General features: G+C 45.6%; 1 protein-coding gene across 1 annotated transcript in view; it reads left to right on the forward strand.

Annotated features, from left to right (window-relative positions):
• The first annotated feature begins 2,415 nt into the window (after positions 1–2,415).
• Positions 2,416–12,358, forward strand: part of RAVER2 (ribonucleoprotein, PTB binding 2) — a 36,512-nt gene continuing 26,569 nt past the window's right edge. The window contains exon 1 of the mRNA XM_074152103.1: positions 2,416–2,589. Within this exon, the coding sequence (XP_074008204.1) occupies positions 2,416–2,589 (174 nt within the window). The remainder of the gene's footprint in view (positions 2,590–12,358) is intronic.

The raw sequence follows: 12,358 nt of genomic DNA on the forward strand, positions 1-12,358 counted from the left end.
TCTGGCAATTATTTCTGATGTGTTTCAGTATTTCTAGCAGTATATTCTAGCAGAGCAATCTTTTTCATGGTCCCAGCATAATTTACATCACATAAACTATGATATGATTCAGATAGGTTTTGAGGACACGGTATTTAGTATCCCTACTTCAATTTCATAGCTTGACCTGAAAATCAGTTTGTAAATACCCACTAGCATACTTTTCACTCTTTTTGTTTTTAATCTTTTCCGTGGATAATTTTATAGGTAGCAGGATTAATGATTTGTAAATCCTTAGGCATAAGAAGCCTATACCTCATAGCTTGTGCTGGAAGAGATATTTCATAGCTTTAAAATGCAAATCTTCATCTGAAATTTGAAAAAACCAACAGGTATATACTTATTTTTCAGTTATATTTGTCAAAGAATGGTGACCTGTGAAAATCTTGTTTCCCTAAGAATATGAAATTTTCTTTAGATCAGATCTCACACTAATAATGTGTTATAATAGTTATTGTTATAATAGTTGTTCCTGTTTCTTGGTTTAAGTCTGAAGACTAAGCTAATATTGTTCAGGACAGGTGAACCTGGCAGAACTCAAATTCTCTCGTGACAAATACATGAACTATTTAAAAATGTCTTTCACACCTCTGATTTCCAAAATTTCCTTAAACATAATGCAAATATTGAAGAAGGAAGAACATTACCTGTTTAAAAAAATTAGGGAAAAGGAAGCCCTTGAGCAGCCCTGACAAATTTTTTAATAATACACCAAAAAGAACAAAAAGTACTTTGATTATTGTTTGCTCATAGTTTTAAAATTAATTTAGAAGTAATGAAGGTCCAAGATTCTTTGTAGTCTTAACTTGCTACCTTTGGTTTGGAGCAAAGCAATTTCTAAGGACACTATTGTTGTTTGGTGGTTTTATTTCCTGTGACTGGTAATCCTGTCTCTAAAATGGCACTTTAAACCTAGCCAAGAATTATCATTATCCTGGTTTGAGGAATTAGATTTTCTTGATAAGAACTTATTCACATATACCCAATTTAACTCAAAGTGTGTTTCCAATTTCCTTTTAAAGACTACTATTTCTCAGTTTTGGATTCTCTTTTCACTGAATTTCACTGAATTTTTAGAGTTTGAAGGAACCATAAAGATCATCTAGTCCAACTCCCCTGCCGAAGCAGGATTGCCCAGAGCGTGTCAGAGCTCTTTTGCCTCTTCTTTGCGGTTGGCCTCGTATCTAAAAATGGACACAAATATTTAAATTATTCTTCATTCATTTATAGCAATGATGACAACTTTAAGAGCTAAATTTACTGTGTGGCAAATGACACTGCAAGTAAATATGCTAAGGAGAAATGAATTTTCCAGGTGAATAACCTATTTCAGTTTTTAAAGCAAGCACTGACTATCAGAGTGAAACATTTTGTAGAGAGGGAGGCTTTGTAGCAGGGGAAATTTCTTTTGTAGTAACCCCCAGAAAGACGTTCCTTCTATTGGGACAGTGATGGCCGCAAGCCCTCTCCTGCTCATCCACCATTACATGGTGCTTTGCCACAAGAGGGTGACTTTTGCCACAGGTGCAGCACCCAGGCGTTGATTTACCTGTTTGGATGCTTTGTAATTTCTTTGGTATGTTTCTGATGAAGAATAAAATTAGAGAACGAGATGAGTGTGGGCTGTTGTGCCTGCTAACCCCCTCATGGAGCACTTGGGTTCACTCCACATCAGCTTTATTTTGTTGTCGCTCTGCATTTCAGTCTCTGCAGGTGGACTTGCACCTAAGGAAGGTATCGACATTGGGAATTTGGGGAAATGACACTTTCTGGGAGCCATGAGCCACATCGTGCCTCAGGGAGGGAGAGGGTGTCCAGGCCTCCTTGAGACGCCTCCATCATGATGGTTCTTGAGGCGATTTCCCTCCTAAGGGAGCCCCAAACTCTCTCCTCAAGATTGCTCAAGTCCATCCCTAAAATCTGACTCGAGCTAAGTTACTGTGGGGAGGAAAATCACCCTCTGACCTCCGTTTATCCCCACGCACCCCCGAAGGGTGCTCCATGAACTACCGAGCTCCCCTCGAGTCTCCTCCGCTCCCGCCCGCCATCCTTCTCTCCTCACGGGGGATGTGCGCCCCTTTCGCTACCCCTTTGTGCGGCACCGGGCCGGGGTCGGGGCTGCTGGGGAGGCCGAACCCGCTGCTCCCTCACTGGGCTCCCCAGCGGAGCCTGCCGCGGACTCCAACCTCCCCGCGGGGAAGGCGGCGGGCGCGGCCCGGCAGCGCCGGGGAGGGGAGGGCCGGGCCGGGGGCGGGGAGGACGGTGGGGCCTGGCGTGGCTCCCCGCGCCCCTCCGGCGGGCCGTGGCCGTGCCCCGCGGCTTCCCCCGCCGCCCGCCCGCCCACCGCCGCCGCTCCCCCCTTGCTCGCTCTGCAAGATGGCGGCAGCAGCCGAGCGCGGCGCGGAGCTGCCCGCGGAACCGCCGCGGGGTGTTCGGCCGCCACCGCTGGGCCCCGAGGAAGTGGCGAGGCGGCTGGCGAGCACCCGGCGGGAGCTGAGCAACAGGCGCAAAATCCTGCTGAGGAACCTGCCGGCCGAGAGCAGCAGCCAGGTACGGCCGCCGCCTCCCCTCAGCCGGCCGGCGGCGTGGCGCGCTGTGCCCGGGGGCGGGGGGCCCGACCCGGGGCGGGGGGCTGCGGGGAAGCCGCTCTCTATGGCCGGCGTGAGGGAGGCGCGGGGCTGCCCGCGTTCGCGCTCGTCCCCGGGGGAGTTCGGGGGGCTGCAGCTTCCCGTCCTCCCCCTCACCGCGGCTCCGCTCGGGCTTCTCCTCCCGACGCCTCCTTTGGCAGGCGGCTTTGTTGCCGCCGGTGGCCGCGGTGCCTGAGGAGAGCGGCTCCGGCATGTCCTTCCCCGCGGCTGGAAGAGTCGCCCTCATCGGCGGGGGGACACGCCGGGCTGGCAGGGGTCGGCACCGTCCCGCTACCGCCGTTACCGGCCCGACTGTCGGCGGCCGGGCCGCCAGGGCGTGAGGGAGCAGCCCCGGTGGCGGGGCAAAGCCGAGGCGCGGGGGGGGCTCTGAAGGAGAGTTTCTGTGCCAAGGTGTGCAAATGAGCACGGCTAATGAGTGCGCTAATGGCACTCCGGTGGCTGCGGCTGAAGGGGGGTAGCGGCCCGTCGGTGGCCCCATTAAGGGTGCTGCAGTGGGGGCACCGTCCGGGCGGGTTGCGAGAGCTTACCATAGAATCATAGAGCCGGTATGGCTGGAAGAGACCTTTCAGATAGAATCCTAGAATTGTCTGGGTTGGAAGGGACCTTTCAGATTGAGCCCAACCACCAACCCAGCGCTGCCCAAATCCCCACTGACCCATGTCCCTCAGCACCACGTCTGCCCGGCTTTGAAATCCCTCCAGGGATGGGGACTCCACCACTGCCCTGGGCAGCTTGTTCTGATATTTGATAACCCTTTCTGTGAAGAAACTTTTCCTAATATCCATCCTAAACCTCCCCTGGCTCAACTTGAGGCCATTCGTTTCGTCTTGTCCCATCGCCTGTTCCTTGGGAGAAGAGACCGACCCCTCCCCGGCTACACCCTCCTTTCAGGGAGTTGGAGAGAGCGAGAAGGTCTCCCCTCAGCCTCCTTTTCTCCAGGCTGAACACCCCCAGCTCCCTCAGCTGCTCCTCACAAGACTTGAGCTCCAGACCCCTCACCAAGTCCAACCATCAGCCCAACACCACCAAAACCAGCACTAAACTATGTCCCTCAGCACCACATCTACCCTTCTTTTAAATCCCTCCAGGGATGGTGACTCCACCACTGCCCTGGGCAGCCTCTTCCAAGGCTTGGCAACCCTTTCAGGGAAGAAATTTTTCCCGGTATCCAGTCCTGCAACACATCTAGTTTCTGTGTAAAAGCAAAGCTAAAAAGCTTCAAGCCTGGGTTGGTTTTATTCTTTTTTTCTTTCAGAGGTGAGCAGTGCACACTCAGTCAAGGTGTTTTTCTGCAATCTGTTGGTGCTTTAGGAAAATTCCGCTCAAATTACTGCAATTCAGAGGAGAAAATTGCTGAACTCTTAAACCTAATGCATGTGAGTCAGATTTTGAGGTGATGTAGTTACACAGTCACTTACCGGATCGTTACCGGCTCCAAATATTCAACTTGATGCACAAGCATAAAAAATGTAATTGCAGCTTTTGTTCTAAACCACTCCTTGTGTCTCTTCCCCTCTCTTTCTAAAGCACTGTCAGTTTTAATACCTGCGGGTAAGTGCAGCACGTGAAGACTATCATTTTCTCCCTAACTCCGGTAGAAAGGGAGCATTCATTTCTGAGAGAATCTTTCAGCGATCGGTGGAATTTGATGCAGAGTAACGAGCTTGCTTGTGGCTGCGCCTCTGGATGTTTTGTTCTCAGGTATTCGGTGCCTTTCGGTCTGCCTGGCCGTGTGATTTTAGGTAGTTGGAGTTTTAGGTAGGTGGGTTTTGTTATGATTCTGCCTGGTGTTGTACACACAGAGCCTCACCTCTGTTTATAGCGACTTAATGACCTAATCAATAGCAAACTCGCAGCTTGGGAAACCCTGCTAATCTTTGTCGTCTCTTCAAGAAGCCAACTGTGTTGACAGAGAGGTATTACTGGCATATGACAAGGCGCTTGCTGTGGATAGCCAGAACAGGATCACTTTGTCTGACACTCCAACAGTTGCGTTACTCGCTCCTGGTGCACGCAGCAGGTACTTCACAAATTCACATGTGGACTGGTTAAAAGCACATCTCGCCTATATGGAAGCCATCAGTTTTGGCATTACTCGGTCAGACAAAGAAAGCTGCAGGGAAATATTAAGTGTGAAGGTCCAATTTGGCAGCCGCGTGGTATTTTGGAAGTTGGCCATTTTGTTTTGGTGACTTAAAAGTGGCACTTAGATGCCTTTTTCTCCAATACAAGGTTCTTATGTTCACCTGTTACTAGGCTGGAACACTACCGCCACTTACAGATCCTGAAATACAGTTTCAAAAGATGTCATTTTAATTTTTAACATCATTGAGCTATTGGTGTTGGCATGCAAAGGCAAACTAGTCGTGCTCTTGAGAGGAAGTTTCTGTCCTGGAGCAGTTTTGGAAAGGAGAAGTATGTTTGTGGTCAGGCAAGTTAAGTATACCTGTGTATTTGGCTGTCGAGCATTTCCAAAAATTACCATGAAACTTTACATTCCTTAAATCAAATTAACACCCTTGGTAAACACCGTGCAGAGGTGTTTTGTCTGCTGTTTTCTTCTTGAAATGATTGGTTAGCCAACTAAAATCAGATAAACTATTGCTGCCCTGGCCAATTTATTCCTCATCGAGAAAGAGGTGAACATCATTAAAATGCAGCAAAGTCTTCCAGAATAGCTTTCCATAAATATAATTACTCATCTCTAATCATTGGGATGTTGTGTTTCCTGTCGTTTGTTATTAGTGAAGGGTGAGGCCAAGATTTACCCAAATAGTTTTCAAGTGAGAAAAGGCTTTTCTGGTGATACAGATTGGTGATGTTCAGTGTTGTCAGACAGTTCATCGTCTTCAAAATGAGAATGAAACTCGCATTTTTTTTCAGGTGAAATCAGGTAATGAACATTTTCCTCTGCCAGTTGTAGCTACATATTAACTTTTTTTATTTATTATTGTACTCGTAATCTTCTGTTACCTTTGGAGTTCCACCTGTGTTAAACTGAATTAAAAAAAAAAAATAATCAATTACTCTTAAGGCCACAGATGAAATGTACCTTAGCCATGAAGTTTCTGAACCAGAAACAGCGGAGCACAGGTTTGTAGTCTTAGAAACCAAACAAACAGAGAGAGATCATTAAGTGTCAGAAGCGTTCAGCACTTTAGGTGCTGGGTGGCTATTGCTAAGGGGCAAAGGTTGCCCACGTTTTAATCTTGGCAAGTGGGGTTTCTCTAAATGCATTTGGCAACATCTGTGTTCCTAAGGAAATCCAGAGCCCGTTTTCAGGAGGAAGGGCAGCCTGAAGAAGGCACTTTGCAGTCTGTCCCACCGAGGAAGTCAGTCAGTTCCCTCACGAGCTATTTTAATTGAGTGTCACTGTGAAACAAACCTAAAGGGGGAACAAATCAAGTCAAAATTTTGTCAAGAAGATTCTTTCTGCATTGGGCTTTATAGCTCAATCTGCAAATATGTACATGCAGGATTAGTATTTCTTCAAGCAGTTCTCTCGCTACAGCCATGGAGAAAGGTGTTTTTGTGACATCTGCAGTAAACATTTTTATTAGCGCCTTCACTGTTCTTGAAGGCAAAGTCTCCGTTTTCTGTTTAGTTGGTGAGTCAGTACTGATGTGTCACAGTGAAATTGCTGTCCCAAAGTGGGGTCATTTACCTGGGGTGCAGATGCCAGTATACACACAGAGTAGAGGTATCATCTATTGCATTTCTGCAGGGATGGATGCTGGGTGGTGATCCACAAAGCCAACCCCCCAGCCTAAAAACTCTTAGGAATATTTATACGGTTCAAAACACAGAAATACCCTTAAGTATAATTATTGGTTAGTACCTTAATGATTTCTATCGATTAGTACAGTCTCTCGCTTTCATTTAAAGCTACAAAGTCCTTTAATTGATGTGGGCATGGGGGGGGTAGTCCAATTCCAGCATCCAGTTGAGTTGGGGGTCGCCATCTCCCACTGCCACCTTTATCTTTCCCCCAGATACTGCAAATTTTTGTTGATTTTATGCCTGATCCAGCAGCTTTCTGTTTTTCAACCAGTTTCAGCGCCTCCTGTTGTGGGATGTTCCTTATTACCAGCCGCCTGTTCTTCTCCAAGGGTATATTCATTAGCAAGGCATTTATTGTTTATACCAAGTGTCTGGTTTCACAGGGCCTTGTGACCTTTTTACAGTTCTTTATTCTTACCTATGAGAGAGATTCTGAAATATATTTTACCTTTTTAAAAGTACATTCTACCTTCTTAAAGTACATCAGAATCTTCCAGGCTTGCCAGTTAGCTCCCCATATCCATCCTCATCTGGTTCGTCCAGCGCAGTGCCTGATCTGTGCACGTTATCGAACATGTGGTATGAGCTAAAAATGGACATGTGCTATTGCTGTCACCTCTTCATATCTTGAGGTGGAGCACCGTGGATTTTTAGATTGCCAAACCTCTAAAATTAGATAAAAATGCACTTGTTACTCAATCTGACTCTTGACTGATTTTTACTAGTTGGGTCAGTGTTGTGAGTAAAACAGCTTCCCAGATCAGCTCCTGTTTTAACTAATGTCACGTTTTCCCTCCCTCAAGCCAGAGTTTTCTATCATTATAGCTATATGTGAACTATATTAAAAGTCTACTGAGTATTTTGTTCTGCTTAGGGAGCGTTCCTTCTCTCCACCTGATCTTCTTGCTCTGAAGCTCTGGGAGAGGTGTGATGGTACTCCTCTACCTTGCAGATCTCCTTGCAAGATTACTTTTACCAGAGCAATCATTTTGTGGCTTCATTAGGATGAAGGGCCATAAGCAGGATCCAAGGAGTCCTAGCAGGGCAGTGATCCGTGATGTTTTATGGTAAGACAGGGAAGATTGTCCCATTGGTGTTGCTCTTCTGTTTGAAAAATGTCAGTTAGTGGGTCTGTCGTTGTTAGCGTTAATATCCCCTGATGCAGTGTTGTGGTAAGACAGACATTGGTATCAAGAATCTTTGCAAAGAGACTTAAAGTTAAGCTTGGTTCTAGTAATTTGTTTTATTCTGGTTTTATCTGGTTTATTCATTTTATTGCTTGGCAGTGAAGCAGCAGTGTCTTGGAAATCTCTCGCGATGGCCTTGCTGTGTGTGTATCTCCCTCCACTGTCGTCTCTGATGAATCAACAAATCCATTTCAATAGGGAGGAACGCCATCGTGTAGGATCGTGAAAGTGCAGTGTTCAAAGTCATGCATGGCAAATTGAAGGTCCTTGGAACTATCGTAAAACTGCTCTGAGTGCTCCTGGAAGGAGGAGAACCTGGGCGGAGAATGGATTGAGGGCAGCCCCGAAGAGAAGGACTTGGGGGTGTTGGTGGATGAGAAGCTTCACACGCCCCGGCAACGTGTGCTGGCAGCCCAGAAACCCCGCACATCCTGGGCTGCATCCTCAGCAGCGTGGCCAGCGGGGCGAGGGGGGGGATTCTGCCCCTCGGCTCCGTTCTGGGGAGACCCCACTTGGAGTACTGTGTCCAGCTCTGGAGTCCTCAGCACAAGAACGGCACGGACCTGTTGGAACAAGTCCAGCGTAGGGGCACAAAGATGATCAGAGGGCTGGAGTACCTCTCCTAAGAAGACAGGCTGAGAGAGTTGGGGGGGGTTCAGCCTGGAGAAGAGAAGGCTCCGGGGAGACCTTGGAGCCCCTTCCAGTCCCTAAAGGGGGGGGCTCCAGGAAAGCTGGGGAGGGACTCTGGATGAGGGAGGGGAGCCATAGGAGGAGGGGGAAGGGTTTGACACTGACAGAGGGGAGATGGAGATGAGATGTGGGGAAGAACTTCTTTGCTGTGAGGGTGGTGAGAGCCTGGCCCAGGTTGCCCAGAGAAGCTGTGGCTGCCCCATCCCTGGAGGGGTTCAAGGCCAAGTTGGAGGGGGCTTGGAGCAACCTGGTCTGGTGGGAGGTGTCCCTGCCCAGGGCAGGGGGATGAAACCAGATGATCTTTAAGGTCCCTTCCAACACAAACCATTTGATGATTCTAACTGGTCTGGGCAGAGGGAGGGAAGGAAACAACTTCTCCTCTCCTTTACTGATAAAGAGATGCCAAGAGCTTCAGGATGACCAGAGTGTAAGCGAAGTTGTACCTTACCAAATGGGAAGTTTTGTTTGGCTGTTACTTTAAGTTTTATTTCAGTATTGTATGGCATGTCAGCTTCTGTTTGTTTTGGTTTTTCTAATTATCCCAGTGGATTAGAAGAATTGTTTTTGATTTCCCCCAAGTCATTGTTTTTTCACTGCTAGTGGTTCCTTATTTACGTCTGATTAACTTCCATAGGAGCAGTAGCTCACAAATGTGAGGTAATGAGCAGTCTGGTACCAATTGGGATCCCATGGAGTTGCTGTTAGAAAGAGCACACCCTGGGCTATCTTTCTTGCTCATCATTATTGAGACTTGTAGAAAAATCTCTAATTTTCACTGCTAAGATTAACCGACGGATGAGGGCTTTTTGATTTCCCCTCTTTGCAGCGACAGAGCCAGCCCTGTGGAAGATGCACTTGCTTTCAACTGTTTCTTTCTGTCCTTTATTATCTTTAAAAGCCACCATACTACATTCACATTTCTGCTTTTCTTCTTTACCATCCGAGGCTAGGAAATAAATCTTACAGAGGGGCTGTTCTACTTTAATGTAGGACATGAAGTAAAGTAGGGCTGATTAATTATTTTAATACCCTGTAGTTCTTCTTTGGCATGACGGAATCCACAGAAAGATGAAACATTTGGGTGTTGATAAGAAACTGGTGCAGTCCACCTGGGATAGGGATTTATTTTGTGTTTTAGGACCTGATGGACCCATCCAGGTTTTTTTTCACCAGTGTCTGTTTCTCATCAAAAGACAAATCACTTCTTGGCATGATGCTATTTCTGGTGGGATTGGCGTGTTTTTTTTTTTTTTTTCTTCTTCTTCTTCTTTCTCCTTGGATTAACCACAATTTTTCCTTGTTCCTTTTTGATCGAAAGCCTTTAATGAACTGTGATGATTTGAGGAAGTGCTCTCCCAATCTGTTGTATGCCAGACGTTTAAGTAGAAGGGGCCTTTGTGTTTTCGTTAGTCCTCCGTCACACTGACTGAACATGAAAGGCATACTTGTTGGATAGTGAGTAGCTCTCATGCCTTAGGATGTACGTGCTTTTTGATTTTCTTTATTGCTTTTCTTTTGCTTTGTGCTCCTGCTCTCTCATGTTACCTCTTCTATGTCTTTTTCATCTTTCATTTAGCTCGCATACCGCCCAGTATACCCAGGAGGTTGAAATTAATTTCCAGTCCCATAGCGTTCCTCTTACCAACACACTAATACGTCTCTGGAAGATCAGAGAAATATGGTTTTCATTCCCTGCCCATCTTAAGTCTGTTGAGAAACTGTTGTTCTGTAATGACAACATTTACTTATATTACTTTACCAAAAATCTTTGGAGGGCATGGTCTTACAAAAGCAAGAGTCAATTCTCACACAAAAAGGTTCGCCCCAACGGCAGTTTATGGCCTAGAATTACAGGCTTGATTTTATTTTGGGTTTTACAGTTTGTGACTGTTTGGGGAAGTGAAGAGAGAATGTGCTGAGCAAAAGCTTTAGGGCCCACCTCGGTGCTCACTGTCCCTGGATGCTTGGGAAGGTGGACATCTGCTACACATCTTAGACCTTGTCCCACAGCTGTTGCTCATTGAAGAATTTTCTTTAACTCGGCATTGAAAAAAGCTTGAAAACTTGTCAAAGAAGAGAACGTACTATATGGTATGGTGAGCCCAACCTTTGAACTTTTGCTTGTTAGGAGCAAGGGAGGATTCGCCTGGCACTCAGTGCCCTGTTGGTGAAAATTTGAGGACCTCCTACCCCTGTGGCCGTTCATAGACAGGAGATGTTTAAAATTGCACTTTGCACCAGTCCCTGTACTTTGTTATCTCACCCTCTTGCTGGTGCTGCGGGCTCCGCTTCTTACTCTCCAACAGTCTCCAGAGGGGATTTTCCCTCTGGGATTTTCCCTCAGTGACAGATTATTGTTTTAAACTGTGTTGATGTTCTCTTGCTTACTACCTTTTTTCTTTTCTTACCTTTTTTTTTTCTCATTTTTTTTTTCCACACCTTTTCGTATCGTCAGTGAATTCCACGCGTCATGTCATGGACTCAAAGATTTAGTGGTCTAAAATTTGAATTAAATGAACACCCCATTATATCATTTGTAAATGTAAAGCTTTTTCCTGAGAAGTCCTCTTCTTTCCTGCTCTGCCTACACAAATGAAAACAAAGTCTTTTTTAGTTATGAGATGATTTAAAACTTCTGGGTTAGCCAAACATGTTATTTAGTTCAACTACTTAAAACATAATTGATTCCCGTTTCGAGAATATGCGTGTGAAGTTTAGGCCTTCAGCTACTTACTGAGAGCCAAGTTATAGACCGGGCTTGTGCAGTGTTTATATTGGAAACACCACTAAAGCTTACTGTACAAATCTGGCCAGGCACCATTAAAATTGTTAAATATTTGTGCTGCCAGAATAACATCACTCAGTATTACATCTAGAGAGAGAAAAATACTTGGGTTTAGGGTGCTGTAGGCTTTATATACACAGTATATTGCTCCAGGTGATGACTGTTTCTTGCCTGTTTCTTGCACTATGACATCCTGGCTATGAAAAGCTGATTTTATTAGAAATAATACATCAAGATTTACTAATTTGGTAAATACTGCAAATGTGCCTGTTAATAACTCCCTTTCTTGATTGCGTTTAAAACAATGCAGGTAATAAAGCATAAAGCCAGATCCTCTCTGAGAAGGGCATTCTTTCCATTTGAGAGATGCAAATTTTAAATTGACAGTATCTGGTAAAAACTCCTGTTGCCAGTGTTTCTACCCAAGACAAGACAGGACAGGCCAAGAATTGAAGTATTTCAAAACCACATTTCTTACAGTAGTAAATAATACATTTTTAAATGTATATTCAGCCTGTATTTACTAGTGGTTTCCTCTTAAATTCCCTTTAATATATTTGGGTTTGCTTTTTCTGCTAATTTTAAAGTATGAACCGATTATTTTCTAGTTAGGACACTAATTTTTACTGATGATAAGATTAACTAGCTTTCAAAATCTGCTTTTAAGAGCTTTTGAAGATGTAAGTAGCTAAGCATTACTGGTTACATTTCTGTTCCACGATGTTTAATTAGGGCCGCTGGTGTGGCCCACGTGTTTATGCGACTGCTGTTACTCCGAGCAAGCTCTTCTCCGTTTTCCCTTCTCCTCTCCATTCCTGTGGTACGTCTCATCCTCGCTTTGACCAGGGCCACATCCCCGGGAGCTGCCTGGTGGAGATCTTCCTCAGGTACAAACACATTTTGGTGCCCAAAAAGTTGGTGCTGAGTTTTTACGTCTGGTTGAGGAGCCGACTACAAGCCGATCCGAGGAGTGCAATAATTAAGGGCCGAGAGAGGCACCACTATAAACAGTGTTTGTGTTGGAAACTTCACGGGATCCACAACTGCTGTATGTCTGCCAGATAGCTTTATAGCTGCTTATAGTTTTTGTTGTCAAAATATTATAGTCTAGATGGACATTCAGTGCATGACACTGATGGCGGCTGGACCTTCAGCACGTTAGTGGGTGTTGCCATTTTGTTTAGACCTAATATGATGCAGATAAATCGTGATTATTGTAATTCTCAGTC

Source organism: Numenius arquata, chromosome 8 (assembly GCF_964106895.1).
Source record: "Numenius arquata chromosome 8, bNumArq3.hap1.1, whole genome shotgun sequence".
Classification (NCBI taxonomy): Eukaryota; Metazoa; Chordata; class Aves; order Charadriiformes; family Scolopacidae; genus Numenius; species Numenius arquata.